The 16,163-nt window shown below is 38.5% G+C and overlaps 1 protein-coding gene across 1 annotated transcript; it reads left to right on the top strand.

The window, feature by feature from the left end:
* Nucleotides 1-1,487: 1,487 nt before the first annotated feature.
* On the top strand, nucleotides 1,488-15,945 carry si:ch211-264f5.6 (carcinoembryonic antigen-related cell adhesion molecule 5). Its single transcript, XM_057354815.1, has 9 exons — nucleotides 1,488-1,617; nucleotides 1,920-2,249; nucleotides 3,345-3,620; nucleotides 4,602-4,865; nucleotides 7,505-7,783; nucleotides 8,203-8,460; nucleotides 9,623-9,740; nucleotides 12,437-12,484; nucleotides 13,821-15,945. The coding sequence occupies exons 1-8, from the start codon at nucleotides 1,569-1,571 to the stop codon at nucleotides 12,453-12,455; spliced, it is 1,593 nt and encodes a 530-aa protein (XP_057210798.1). The 5' UTR covers nucleotides 1,488-1,568; the 3' UTR covers nucleotides 12,456-12,484; nucleotides 13,821-15,945.
* Nucleotides 15,946-16,163: the final 218 nt, after the last annotated feature.

Raw genomic sequence — 16,163 nt, 5'->3', positions numbered from 1 at the left:
GTATCCTTGACATTTGCTCATGAATTACATGTGTTCATTTGCAGCCAAAGGGATGTGTTTTCTTAAAAGACTGCTGTAAATGTCAGCCTTTTGTGCTGTTAGACATTTACAAAGGGACCGACAAAAGGAAATGATCTGTACAGCAGTGCCCTCTAGTGGTCAAAAGAAGCATTACGTTCTCAGGACTATTGCAGTCCTAACATGGGTGAATGAGGTTGAGTTGGGTCAGCAGAATAAAAGAGCAGAGAAGCATTAAAAATAAGCATCGCTGGCTTAGATAATAAAAAAATGAACCATCCATTTAACCTTTATTGATCCAGTGGTGCAATTTGCACTAAACATAACATTGAAAAGGATGCTCATATTGTTGATGAAATGCTTTTTTTCCCCAGAAAATTATTTTATGTTAAAATGTCTGCTTGGCTTGATTCCCTTTCCGTGTAATCTTAGATGTGCTCAAACAGGCCAAACCATTTTTATTTATTTGTTTATTTTTAGTCCCTTAAGAGAGGTCCCCATACCAACAGGTAAGCAAACATGTAAAAACATGTCCATTTATGTTCCCATGAATAACATTTGGGCAGCTATTGGCTCTGGTTAAACATCAAAAATATACATTGGTCGAAAATTGTGTTATCTTTAGGTCATTGTTTTGACTGATTGTTTATGTAGACTCCAAATGCCAGCAGCATTGTTCCTTAAGGATCATTGTGAGCAGTAAAAATCCCCTAATCCCCTCCTTTCTGTATGCCAAAGTGATCTGTGTCTGTGTCATTTGAATGGTAATTTAAAAAAAACAATGCAAGCTGCCCCTATTTATGATAACGTATGTAGCCTATCTCCAGGTTTGTTGTGTATACTGTAACAATTATGTAATCAGAACTGATATTGTGAAGTTTGTATTATTCTAATTTATCAAAATAATTCAAGCAATTTAAGCTTTTTTATAAATTAAATAGCCTAATCGTGAGTTAAAATGACAACAGAAAACAACATTTTGTCTCTTGAAATCTTTTCAAAACTATTATTGGCATTTTCATATTTTGTTGCTGCTAGCATTTTATTTCAACACTAGGAGTCAGTAGAAGCCAAAAAAAACACATGATAGGTTAATGCCCACATCATCGAGGACCGTGTCGACTTCTCACAAAAATTGATAGCACTAATGCAACGTAGTCACATTTGATCTGCCCTCAATATGCCATTGGTTGGAGAATTGATCTGATCTGTTGTTTTATCAGTCAGTTTGCACAAGGGCATATTCTGCAAACATCTTGCATTATTTGTTACGTTACCTCTTTAAAAAAACCACCTTGCTAAGAAATTCACAAATGGTAACTTTAAGAGTGCAGGTTTTGGGGGGATGCGTAGATAAACGCAGGTCTCCCACGGGTGCGAGTTCGAGACCACCCGGGGGCATGACGTCACACTCAGGTTGAGATCTGGGCGGGTTTCAGAAGCGCTGTGTTGGGTGTGTCCGCGTTAACTTTGTTCAAGTTCTTACAGCGCAGGGAAGTCACACCGTTGTACATTCCTGTCTGTCGCTCCGGGGATTTACATCTCTCCCAATGGATCTCTATAACTTTAGGCTGCCTTTGCTATTTTTGGCCGCTTTTGGTAAGTAACCAGAACATTATCTTACAGGAAAACTAGTTATCTAACACATTTTGACATTGTTATAATTTTTTAAAGAAATGTTATGAATCTAATTCTTTTGGGACACGCCCAGCTAAAAAAAACGACACAGTTGGGTTTAATGGTAATGGGAATTTTAGTGGAAATGTAAATGTTTTTTCTTTTAATGGTAGGCTAAATAAATAGCTGATGGTTCATAGTGGTAACCATTTGTTTTAGGAAAAAAATAATGTATCATTTTATTTTATTCTCATGTTCACCTGTGCTATAATTCATTCCCATAGGATGCTGTTGTGATGGCAGCCCCCTACTGGAAGAGGAAACGCACGGGGTTATTGGTAAAAACGTGTCGTTTAAAACCACAATTACCTCGTCGACGGATTTTGTTACCATAACGTGGTCTTTCGACGGGGACGTACCGATCCTCACGCACATCCCTTCAAAAAACAAAGTAAACATCGTCGAAGGATACAAAAACAGGGTCACCTATAATGAAACAACGTGTGCGCTCGAGCTCAGAGATCTTGTGAAGGAGGACAGTGGGGAATATGGTCTCACTATAGTCACCGGCGAGATAAAACAACTAACAGGAAAGGTCAAACTCGAGGTGCTGGGTAAGTGTGTTCCTGTAGTTCTGTTTGTAGTGCATTGAGTTGGCGACATAAGTCATGGGTTCGAATCTCTGTAAACGTCTTCCAAGTGCATAAATGCTTTCATATATACTTGAGGACTACAAGCTTGGATGGTTAAAGATATGAGTTGAGGGTTGTTGGTTCGAATCCCACACAGATGAGTTAAAAGCATTGGTTGTATCTGTGAAACTGTAGTTCGAGTTGCAGCAAAAGTTGAATTAGGCTATTTAATTAAAGGAAAGTTTATAAGGAGCTGTTATTTAAGACCCATGCCAATTGTTCATCTAAAAATTCTTGTTTCAACCATGGTTGGGTAAAATGGACTAACCCACTCTTTGATTTCAATTAAATCCACCTAAAAATGGGTTTAAACAACCCAGCATTTTTATTTAATTTAATTGCAATGAGAAAAACAGTTATGTAATATTACGTTTGTGTGTTAACGGTGCTGCATTTTAGCTACTGTGCTGCAGGTAGTAAAACTGTCATTTCTTTACCTGAACTGTTGGGTTTACCTTAATAAATTGGGTTGTTTAACACAGTTGAACCGTTGATTCAAACTAAAAACTTGAAGGCAGAATTTTCACGTTGTAGTCCTAAAAAGGGCAGGGCAGGGCAGGTTTAGGGAAGGGCACGTGCTGTCCCATAGAGAATGGCACGGTTGAGTAGGTTAATTTTGAGTAAGATCTCATTGGAGTTTCTTTAGTTTTCCTCTAGTTTTGCAGACACTGTAACATTTCTAATTAATTATTGTTTTTCTATGACACGTTAAATGTATTTTATTATGACATGTATGGTGTTTATGTCATGCAATGTAACAAAAAGGCGTGTATCGTGGTGGAGCAGTTTAAAGGGTTTGGTAATATGAAGGTTGCAGGTTGATTCCCACAAGAGGCTTTGGATAAAAGCGTCTGCCAAATGAATAAATGTAAATAAATGTAGGCAAGACAATAGCCATTGTGTCCTTGAGTATTTTAACTGGATAATGCTTAGGAAAGTAGTCCAATGAGCAAAGAATGAATTATGAATGAGCATAAGCTTTACTGAAGTGGTAATCCAAGGTTTTCCTCTCTCCAGAGCCCATAACAGATGTCATGATTTCGTCCAATCTTCCTGAAGCTGTCGAGATCAACAGCACTGTGGTTCTCACCTGCACTGCCAAAGGCTCCTTCACTTACAAATGGATAAACGGTTCGGTCCCCGTGGTGGCGGACGGCACGCATATTAAACTCATTGCAAATGAGCTGACGGTTAGCGAAGTACAGCGGACAGATCTGCGTGGACCTATCTACTGCATTGCTGAAAATGCATTAGAGTCTGGGAAAAGTCCTGCCTTCAGTCTGACTGTCAGCTGTAAGTATATAAACCATGCAAAGATGCATGCATGCACACATCATGTTTCAGTTTTACCATATTAACATTTTTATGACAGCGACAGTTGAAAGACATTGTGCTCATTGTATATTTTATTCTCACACACCTCTTCACATACAAACAACTTTTATGATTAGTTCATTTCAAACTTGCAATAAAGTTGCATGAACGACTTGAAAGAACTCAGCAGCAGTACCGTAGATCGTGTCTTGATCTCTGCAGATGGTGCGCACTAGAAAGCAAACACGACAGCAGAGGTCTACACACACAGTCTAGTTCAGACAGGTTCGGCTCCAGGTGCAGGAAAGAATGCATGCTGAGATTAGATAAAATACGGTGACTGAGTCTGTGAATACTGCAGTCTTAAAATAGCATGTTTACATTGCCAGCAATACCTTTCCGTGAGCTTTTGTAAGAATTTGTTGGCCTAAAATTCAAGTTCACATCCACGTTTAGATTCGGCGTCCTACCTAAAGATCACGTTTACATCTTGATAACATGGAGGATGAAAAAGTCTGCCGCAACCGGATCCTTTGAATTTCTGGTTGGTCCTGGCAATGCTTTCGATGAAGCTAGCATTTCCTGAAAGAAACGCTGTTGTTTGCTGCTGAAGCAGGAAGAATGTGTGTCATGAGGTCATTATGACATCATCACAGACACTTGCGGGTAGATCACATGTCATATCCCATCAGTGGTTGGGTTTTGTTGGAAAAGTGTGGAAGATGAAATCAGTTTTTCCCAACTTTCTGAATCCTTCTCAAATATTTGAAATGTGGCTATTGTTTGAGGAAGTTAAATCAACCTTTGGTTTTGTTTATTGGATAACTTTACTCTGAAATGTCACATGATAACTATCACGTCATCTACAGTTTGAATGGGCTCTGGACATTCGGCAGTTAATAAAAAGCCAAAAACGGATCTGATCTTCTTTTCAATGCCACTTTTCTTGCTTGCACCTAGATGGTCCTGAAAACATTGTGATGACCCAAACTCCAGTCGCATCTTTCCTGAAGCAAGGCTCCAACGTAACGTTCACGTGTTCGGCTAAATCTGACCCTCCTGCGCAGCTTCAGTGGATGTTTAATGGGGAGGAGGTCTCCCAGCAGGCCAACCTGACCATCACCAATTTAGAGGAAAAAGACAGTGGCAACTACACCTGTGTGGCTTCCAATGCCAAGACCAAACGCAACATTGCCTCGCAGGTCTCTACAGTATCTGTTGTGGGTAAGTTAGAAGCTTTATGTCTTGTGCAAATGCTTTGAACACAATACAACGGTTGTATGGTTTTACTGTGTATATACATTTCATAAGGTGTACACTGTGCACTTTTGAAGTAGATAATAAAGAATCAAATGGAAAAGACCCTTTAAAACTGCAATCCATTACTTTTTGTAGTTTAAAAGTAAGTACATAAAATCAGTGTTGAAAACTGTCTCCTTACTTTACCCCGATTCACAAATGTAAGCTTATAATATTGATGTCGAATTTGAGCTGTCAGGTACGTTTTGACTTCAATCCGAAACAACCTGCAATTTAGTGCTTCAAAAAGTTACGGATTGCAGCTTTAAAGAAACGGAAGTTGTGATTGACTTCTTTTCCGTATCGTGACGTATATCCGAGTGAAAAGGCTTCTGAAATATGAAAATATGTAGGGCGGGGCTTTATTTAGCCTTTTCCAATCTGATTGGTTTGTTGTAAGTTGGGCCTGGAGTCGAAGGCTAAAAATGCCTGGACATTGGACAGTCAGTATAGTCCTACCTCCTTTTTGTTGCTGACGTCATGTGGTGAAGAGTTGTTGTTGAGAGGGGGAGAGGAGCTTAACGTTTTCGATTAAAGATTACAAGTGTAAATAAATTTTGAAAAAAATAATGGTGTGCACGGATAAATCATTTATAATAACCACTGCAACACTGTGTAAAACACTTAGAATTTTCCTGTTTGATTACATGGTCACTTTAAAGGTCCGGTGTATGAAATTTAGCGGCATCTAGTGGTGAGGTTGCGAACAGCAACCAATGGCTCACTCCACCCCTCCCTTTCGAAGTACTAAGGTGGCTGACACGGGACTAAGATGTCGTCATGTTTTTGGGGTTTTTTGCCGAAGGAGATGACATATTTACGAAACGCGCTCTATAGGGCAGTTTGTCCGTTTAGGCCACCAACAATATGTAGATAGAAATAGTTCATTCTAAGGTAATAAAAACATAACGCTTCATTATGTAAGGTCTTTTTACACCTCTGAAGACATAGTTATGTATATCATATTGCATTTCCGTCAAAAGATCCTCCAAAAAAATACACAGTGGACCTTTAACAAAATTTTAAACAGTTCTGTAGAAAACCATTTATGTACTGCTGAAAATCTAATTAAAGCTTGTTATGTAATATGAAAAATCGTAAGCCAACCTATAAAGCTGTTGAGATCTTGTGATTACCAGTGCAGCAGTACAGAGATTGACATGCTCTGCCACAGTTTCTTCATTGCCAAGTAACTTGAAAAATATGTCCTTTAGTTTGAAAACAGCCAGTAAATAAAAAAGTGTTTGTAATATTAATAATGCATTAGAATTGGAGGACCAGGTGTAAAGAGAAAGATTCACAACTCTACTATTAATTTGAGTGTTTATTCATGAGATTTTTTTATGGCGGTCATTAGGTGGTACTTAAGGGAACAACAAATTTTATTAAAGGTGGTACTTGATCTGAAAAGTTTGAGAACCACTGTTTTACACGAACAAACGAAAGAGAAAATGACAATAAAAAACAAGATTTCGATGTTAAATATTAATATCCATTTCTCAAAATGATCTCTGCATATCCGCATGTGTCTACAGTATATTCAAAATGGCGTCTTGTAAAAAAGCAGAGACATTTAGAGAGACTTTTATAAACTTGTTTCTCTGCTTAGAGGTTAGACGTTTCAGGCTAGTTCTGCTTTTCGAGTAAAGGTAGATTTATTTCAAGGTCTCTAAACTTGTGCTCTTCCATCAAGTTTTTTTTTACTGCATGTGTGATAAACCAATACGTTGTAGAAAGGAGATCAAAAACTGTCTGACGTCACACGCATGTAGAGATGGCACCAACTGTTTCACTTCTTAAAATCCAGACTTCTGCTTTGATTGATCCGTCTGTGGTGGGTGGGATATCTGCAAGGCTAAAGTACATCTTAAAGTTCCTTTCTCAACTCAGCATTTTTGTCTCATCGATTTTGTATGAATTTTTAATGCAAAACCGGTCATGCAAAAACGCTCTAATGAAGGATTCTCTCGGGGTGCAAATGCATTTCTAGCCTACGGCGACTCTGGAGATCGCCTGGACGTGAAACAGTTTCGTTGCATCATGCGTGAAACTTAAAGCGCAGGCGGTGAGGAGGAAGGTGTGCTTGTTGACAACATTACAGGTATTTGGTGAATGCACTTCAATGAGCACTGAGCTCCGATTCATTCCACGGTAATGATGTCTGTACAAATAAGTGGCAGAAGGAGATGAGTGAAGTTGTGAGCGGTGAAAGATAAATGCTGTGGTTTCACATAGATAGAATTTGACTGTCGGCATGAAGTCTGGTTCACTTGCAGCTTGCTCGTACAGACACCTCAAAAACCTCCTCAGAAAAAAACGTTTGCTTTAGTTTTTTTCTCAAAAGCACTCCGTCTGGTGCCTTGCAAATGCAAAGTCTTTTTTTATGTGAACTGATGCAATCCAGTCAAATTGGGACTGGCACTTTCAGTCAGACAACATTTGTTTGAAATAAATGTACGACGGTTAGCGACCGCACTTCATGAGACACCTTAGCAAGAGGAAGGAAATATGTTGTCATTAAGGGTCTGTATTAATTCTTCTTCTCTTGTCGTTTGTTCTGGTAGAGCCCTTACTTGGAACAAACATCTCCAGTCCCTCCGCACCTCTCATTGCTGGTATCAGTCCGGTCAACCTCACCTGCACGGTGGCCGCCGGCAAAGCTGACAGTGTGGAATGGTTGAAAGACGGCAAACCTTTGACAACCAACCCGCAAGTCACTCTCTCATCAGACAAGAGAACTTTAACCTTTGTTAAGGTTGTTAAGGAAGATGCTGGCGTGTACAAGTGCCAAATGAAGAACAAAGTGAACACGGACGAGGCCAGCTATACGATGGTGATCAACTGTAAGTGTCAAAGAGATGATTGTTCGTGGAAATACTCTTAATGTGAGCTGCACCTAACAACGCACATCCTGTTTTCTGGAAATTAAAAATGTGTGTTGAATGCTTTACCCATTATACTTTAAATTCTTACCCTTAGATATGATCCTTAATTTTATTTGCATGTCATCTTTAATCCAATCGCAATGTTTCGCCTTATTCCACATCACTGGCTTCCAATTCCTCGCACAATTTTCATTGAGAACAGAAGAAAACATTTGCCACTAGAAACTCACCGTGCCGTCACCTCTTTTGTTGTCTTGTCTAAACGTTGGCCTCTTTTGTTTGCCAATGGTGTTGGTTACCTCTCCGCTGGTATTGTTACCGTTGGTTAGCTTGTGTTACTGTAATGTAAATATTGATTCCGATCCCTCTAATGTCAGATGGTCCAGCGAACGTGAAGGTGACTGGAAAGAATGCTGTGAAGTTCGAGGAGCCCATCGAGATGTCCTGCTTAGGCGAATCCGTTCCTCCCAGCACTCACGTGTGGAAGCTCAACGATTCAACCATTGTGAACGCCACTGGGGTAAAGTACAGCATCGAAAAGGCCAGTCTGAAGGACGCCGGCACGTACACCTGTGAGGCCCGCAACCCCCTCACCGGAGTGACCTCCAACACCACGCACAAACTCGCAGTGACAGGTAAACTCACACAAAACCCCAAATCCATCCAACACATATAATTCAAATAGTGTCTGTTTGACACTGCAATGTAGTAAGTGGTAGTTTTGCACTCGTTTAACATTAAGAGCCACACCCCCCCCAAAAAAAACAGATTAGTGATACATTTGCGTTTTGTTTCAAGCGATATTGTGATATTGAGCAAATAAATGTCTGTATGGATACCGCTTTTTATAGTTTATAGTTTTTTATAGTTTTTTATTATTTTGCCCGCAATAATCGCATAGGAAAAATCTGATATTGTGACTGATGGGGCACTAGCGATGCCAAGGTAATGGGTTTGAAGCCCAAAAATCTCACATAGTTGAAAAATATATGGCATGCGCCTTTAAGTTACTTTTGATAAAAAGTGCACACGTATATGTATAAAAAGTGCATTGCTAAGTCCATGCATGTAAATAAATTTAAAGGACCAGTATTTTGTTCAGGCCTATTAATTGACTGATATTTGGCCAATTTAAAGATTAATTCGTGAAAATGTTTCAACTTTAGTGGTGATTTATTTTGTTCCTTTTTGTACTTACTTAATATTGCTACTAATGCTGATAGTATTATGCATACAGGTTTATAAATCTAATTGCTTAGAGTATTGAATCATATGCATTAGTCGTATATGTGCATATGTCGTTCTGAAACCTCGTATCTCCATATTTCGTGTATGTTTGGCATAAATCGTTAATATTAGTCACCCTTTATGTTTGTCGCTGGGTTTTGCAAATATCTAACCAATAAAAGTATTAAAAAGTGCTTGTCAACGTTGACAAAACAGTATAAGTACGGTGTTTTTTCCATTTTCTAAATAACTGAATTTGGACATCCGAGGTTTCTTATATAGTCATATATATATATATATATATATATATACTTTTGGTAATACTGTGGTAAGAAAACATATGTTTTTTTACCCCATTGGCAGATATTTTTCTTGTTTTACATAAGTCCATTTATTGTAGCCTTTTTTTTCAGAAAACAACACTCAATTTTAATGATTTGCCATCCTTTTGCTTTCCTAATAAATCTCGATTTAAGAACATTTAGATACTTGTACTTGAAAACAAGACAAACATACTGTGTTGCAGTGTGTGTGTGTTTAATAATTGAAATAATTGCTTGTGTTTTGCAGAGCTCGGTACAGTAGATAATGGGCTGTCGGGCGGCGCCATCGCTGGAATTGTGATTGGTGTCCTGGTGGCTGTGATCATCATCGCTTGTTGTATTTGTCGCAGGAAGAAAACAACAGAGTGAGTCTAAACTATCTCTCTCTCCGCTGCCGTGGTTAAGAGCAATCGATTTTTTGCTTTTGTTTGCACGGGTGTGAGTCACAAGAGCAGTCGAAGGAATGTTCCGGGTTCAATTCAAGCTGAGCATTTGAAGACGAATGAATGATTGTATCACACTGGAGTAGTTTTATGCCGTTTTATGAAAGGTTTTCGATTGGACATTCGAATAACTTCACATTTTGACCTTAGAGGATGTGGGAGAGGTTTTAGTGACCTAGTACATGACATTATCAATCACTACACCTTCAGATGAATGAATATCAGAGGATATGATTCACTTCACCATTTCCTGATTCCATTTCTCTCAGCGTTATTGACTTTAAGGGGTGCGGACAGCGGAGACGTTGCTTCAGAGATCTTTCGTAACTCCACTGTTTCAGTGTGGAGTAGTGATATTGTTCGGTCTTGTCCGTGATGCCTTACGCAGAATTTAAAGTGCTTTTATTTGACACTATAATGACAAGTATGGCCTGCCGTGCCTATTTACAGGATTCTATGTAGTTTTAAAGAAATGAGGAAGAAGTCCCAAATGCTATTTGAGAGTACTGTTCCTTTAAGAAAATTAATTGAAAGACTTTTTGGGTGATTTAAAGTCTCTTTTCTCGTCTCGTCTTGTCTCTTCTTCCCTCCAACTTTTTACCTCCAAAGTGGTCAGGTCTGTTTGCCAAGCCCGGTTTGGGTTGTTCCACACCCCATCCATCTACACCCTGTCACTGAATACAAGTGACGGATTTTCTACCCAAGTAACGAAGACAAACAAACTACAGCATAACCTACAGTATAAGGACGGAATATTTTGTACATGTGCACGTGTAAAGGTTTTTCTCGTTTACGTGGTGGCTTGTAGTTTTGGCTTCTATGAGGATATGAAGAAGTTTGAGTTCATAGTAAGTTTAGATTCTATATTAAAGAGTTTTGATAGCATTTGCCTGTCTTCTTCGAGGCACTATTAGGAGAGTACAGGAAATACTGGAAATGCAAAATAAAGCTCGAAGGCAGAGCATATGTAAATGCTGTATGGTCTAACAGAGAGACGTGTTTATAGAATAGGAAATTATAATGACTCGCACAGTTATCGCAAACACACACACAGACTACATGCAAAACCATCCAGTTATAGGTGTACGGTATCTATGACTTCATGCATCCCCGATTTTCTTTGCTGTTTACTTTCCTTAGATTTCTGATACTAGAGATTTTTTTTCTTTGAGTGTTGAAATGTACGACTGTCACGGGAAACTTATCAGATTTTGTACTTTTGGTTTTGAGAGTTATAAGTCGAGTGACAAGAAGCTTCCTGGGAATGCAGCCTGACTATCTATCATTTGTTTTCTGATGTCTGTCGACGATAACGCTTCACTTCTCTTCCTCTGCAATTTTTGTAATTTTATTTATTAGGCCACTCATTTTGCAATGCATGCGATTGACATAAAGCAATACACCAGTTTGACTACAAAAAGTAAAAACACAAATCCTGTTGGATATTATTGCGTAATAATTTATCTATTTTAAACGTATCCAATGTGTGAATAGTTTCTGAAATGGCCTTATTTGTACCTTGTTCATCCTAAGTGCTGGCTATTTCGATGATAGTTTCTACTGAAAATCATAAATTAAAATGACAGATTTAACATAATTATCAACAATTGTTCTCTACATAATTATATTTTTATAATAATCCATCTTGTGCTTTAAAGAACAAATCAGAGGTAGAATTAAACAGAGCTCTTTCGGGAATACAGTTGGAATGTCAGTCGTGTTCACACACGTCTCTTGTCTTTCTCTCTTTGTCTCACTTGCTTACCCATGTGTGGATTTCTGTTGCATGACTTGCTTTGTTTCTTTAGCGTATGTCTCTGTGTTCACAAATTCTGAGCGTTCTCTCTCTCTATATGTCATTTCATGAATTTTCATTGTAGCAGAAATGTGTTGGATCAGGATTATACGATTCAGTATTTAATTCCAGTTTGAAACCAAAGAAAAACAGAATATTTTGAAAGGACAATATTATAGCTTCTTTGTAATTAGCAGGTTTTTCATGCTAGTGCAACAATACTATTGGATTTGCTGCAAACTGTATTGAGCTTCTTTCATAGTGAATTCTAAGGCAGAATTGTATGCATCATTTATGAAAAAGGCGATCCCGGAAAGCATTGCAATGAGCTGAGGAACATGTCAATGTAAACTTAATTTCATAAAATATAAACACTTTAAGTGATAAAAAAATGATTATCCTTCTGCGTCATTGGCTGATGAATGTCATAGGACTGAAATGTTGTTGACTAAATCCAAGTTGGGTTTTATGTGTTAATAATCAGCAAATAAACAAATAAATTTCAAGGTCTAATCTGACTAAACGTATAAATACAGGTGATTTTGAGCGCATCAGGCTCACTAGATTTTGAAACAGAGCCATCGTTCCCATGCTTGCTCCTGTTGACTCCACCTTTATTCTTTCACACAAAAGGCGTTACTCAGTTTTTTTATTCAGACTAAAATCATGTTTGTCATTTTGTTTTTGTGGTTTGGATAACCAAACAATCTGTTTTTATCTTGATTATGCCATCCTATTTCAATACTCATAGATTTGCACTCATTAACAAAGATCATCTTTATTCTTAGACTCACTGTTGTTTTTCTCCAATTCGTTCTTTTAGTGTTCCATCGCCATATTAATGCAACATCTGATGGCGTGATGCGATCTGGTAAGTGCTTTTCCAGTCTTTTTCTGTAGGGTTATATACAGTATATTTAGGTCTTGTTTCCACAGTAGCTGTGTGCATTATAGATTCCAGGGTGTTGACACCAGCTTCTCTTTAACCTGCTTGATATTCCTGCTCTTATCAGCGATCTGTATTGGTTTTGGCAGCATGCTGATTCAAGCCTGACTTTACTCTTTACCTTTAAAAGAGATATGCTTGACTTTCTTTCGAATGAGAAAGGAGGGATATACTTTAATCTAAAGGACTAACAAAGGAGCGGCTGTACTGTTCAAGAAAAGAACTTGTCTTCGTGTCTGTTTATTGGGTGTGGAAAGCTTTCTGCAATGAGAGCCAATTTTACTCTTGCCGTTAAATTATTTTAATGGCAAATAAGGGCACGTTACTGGTTTGAATGGGAAGCTGAGGAATACATTTTATATTGTTTGTATTTATGTATTATATATATTTGATAAAAAAGTATTTTGATTATGCTAGTTTTTGATAAATTGCTACTAAAGGTTCTTCACAGCAATGCCATAGAAGAATTATGTTTGGTTCCTCAATAGGCATGGGCCGGATTAAGATTTTGACGGTATGGTAACCTTAAACCAAACTATCACGGTTTCGTGGTATTGCGGTTGCAGCTTTAAAATGTGTTATGAGTAAAAAACATTGAACACAATAGATTTGATTTTTAAGCAACACAAAATATTTGAAACATGAACAGTATGTCAGGTTAAATCGGTGCTTCCCCAACATTTTGAAAGCATGGCACCCCTTTCTAGTCTTCTTTTGAATGCATTTCCAGTAATTAACCTTTCATGCATTCATCCATACATATACATAAATAAATGAAATGCAGATGAGCAAACAACTAATTAAGCATAAACAAAACATAGCACAGAACCTGATGGATTCCTGCACAAAACAGCCTTTGGAACGGTATAACAGAAACTTTTAGTGGTTTTAAAACCGTGACTTTTCCCAAGCACGGTATACCTTGAAACCGGTATTCGCCCCATGCCTATTCCCAAATGTTTCACATTTTTTTCTTACTTTTTTATAATAATTTTTATAATAAACAGAAAGGTTCTTCGGACTTTAAAGGTTCTTTATGGAACCATTCAGCCAAACCAAGATTCCTCTATGGCATCGTGAAACACCTTTTTTAAGACTTTGAGTCAATCATTTGAAAGAATGCACCGAGTTCAGTAATCAAGACAACGGGTGGCAATTTGAGGTTTCCAGTTTAGGACAGTTTTTCCGCTGCTAATGTATATTATCTTTGTCGGAATTCTTCTTAAGAGATAACCAAATACCATGTATGCCTCTTCCCTAGAATCTTCAAGACCAGCCCTTCAGCCACCTATCAGTCTTTCATCTGCAGAAACCCTCGACCAAGGCAACTGGAAAAACTGCTCTTACAACACCCGCAGGGTTGCCCTGTGGCAAATCCAAAGATGCATGTTAAAATCTGAACTTTTTTGTAAATATCCCTCACCTTTGTTATACCCTTATACGCCATTACCTTGTGACAACTTACCCCAGTCTGAGCTGAAGGGGGGTAAGCACAGAAACTGTTTACCTCACTGCATTATTCTCAACCTTATCTGCATTTTGACCTCCTCGCTTCCTTCCTTCTCCTGGCTGAAGTGGACACCTTCCTTTGTTCTTAACGAAACGTGATCCAACCTCTCAGTCCTCCAGCCGACCCTAAAACGATGGATTGTCCTGGCCTGACATCACAGAGGTCAGCCGCAAAGACCTCGAATCCACTCTGAAATGCACTGAGGAGTGACGAGGCCGCTTTGTCACGTGTTCGAGATCTCAACGCACCCGACAGGCAACATCCAGATTTGATGACCTAACGTGCTCGGAAGTCCCCCGGGCAGTGAAGGTACGCGAGGCCGACAAACTCGAAGCCGAAGACGCCTCCGAGTCGTTGACAGAAGGTCATTGGAAAATATTGCGTGCCTTGATGCTCAAACGCATGATTCAAGCTTCTCGACACCTTTGGCAGGTGTACAGTCGCCATCCTTTTAAATCCTCTAAATCACATCATTTATTTCTCGTATCTCAGAGAAATCCATTCGGTCGAATTCTGAGAGCGCGGCACGTTCCAACATGCTCAAACTGAGGAGCAGGAAGAGAAACGCATTTCTGCGGACATTGACATACCACAGTTGTGCGACAAAATTGCTACTCTGTCCTCGGGCGTCTCCGCAAGGATTCAGTCTGCTGGTAGCGGGATTCCAATGGATTCACATATTAAATCAGGCCTGTTTTAAAAGTCACTTTGACTCGAGCTGTCACACAAAAATGTCTGAAATCTTTAACGGGACACACGCAGTGTTTTTGGTAATACTTGTATTTTGTGTGCCAGTATGTGAGAAATGTTGTTTTCCTTTTTTTAATGTTTAGTTTTCCACTGTGTATCTCATCAACATCATATGTGAATACACAAGGCCATTGATTTGAAGTTTATTTACAAGTTACTGTGGCTAATAAAATGACAAATTTTCATGTGACTGGTTGCTTTGGCAAGTGACTGAATGAACGATATATAAAATACTGGCGAATATTCTGTCACCCGAATAACAACCGTGAGCATTCCTCCCAAAAAAACACACTAACACACATCTATTATATACATTTGTTTTTCTTTTTTTCATTAAAAGGCACAAAACGCTGAGCTTTATAACTCCTCGCAAACCTATAGACAGTTTTATCTCCGTCAGCGGTCTGTGCCGTTTGCATGGAGAGACGGGTAATCATACGAGTCTGAGTAAGATACACTGAATTAGTGGTTAGTTTGTTCTGGCCACATTGCTCAGACTGACGTCCTTGGGTTGGCCATACTGAACCTGATCATTTTACAGAGATTAAATGGGAACATCTTATCCTCGCATACTTCGTAACAACTTTGTATTAAATGTGAAATATGTTTATTTCACATTTAAGCTAGATAGAATTTGACATGCGATTGGTTCATGCGAAATTTGAAATTTTTGCAGTGATAAAGGATCATGCAATGGACACGTGTGCTTCAAATTTCCGTTCCAAACAGCATCCGTCATTTGTGAAATGTTCTCAGGTTGTGTACAGGTTGTTTATATTCTCTCACAATAAGCCGTGTTATGTAATCTCAATGTTGCTTTTCATGTAATTTATTTTTTGCCTTCATGTTATATGTTTTTGACTCTATGTTTTGAAAAGAATGTTTAAACCACCCCAATTTTTTGTTTTTCATTGAGTTCATTGAGCAGACTGGACGGTGACCACCACGCCGTGTCTTGGGTCAGCTGTCACACAGCTATCGCGCACAGAAAATGTGTTGTTTTTTTTAACATTCTTTTTCATGTCCGGTGTGCAAACCCCTTTAGTGATATTTTCTATTGTGATTGGATTATTGTCATTGTGTTTTTTATTTTGTGTAAAAATTAAATGAAAACAACATACTCGCATCTCTATTCTCATCTTTTTTTCTATACTAATTTAGAAGTTTGGATTGAAAAATAGACGCATCTAGAAATAAATGGTGAAATGTTTTATATACGTAGCCGGCATTTGCACATCTACTTGGTGAGGAGAGAAAGATAAAGAGAGCAACATCCTGTCCGAAGAAAAAACTAAAGCATCTTTGAAACCATACAGTGCCATAAATCACATATCTTGAACATTG

The sequence above is a fragment of the Triplophysa rosa genome, linkage group LG16 (assembly GCF_024868665.1).
Source record: "Triplophysa rosa linkage group LG16, Trosa_1v2, whole genome shotgun sequence".
Taxonomy (NCBI): Eukaryota; Metazoa; Chordata; class Actinopteri; order Cypriniformes; family Nemacheilidae; genus Triplophysa; species Triplophysa rosa.
This window is presented reverse-complemented; position numbering and strand designations above follow the sequence as displayed.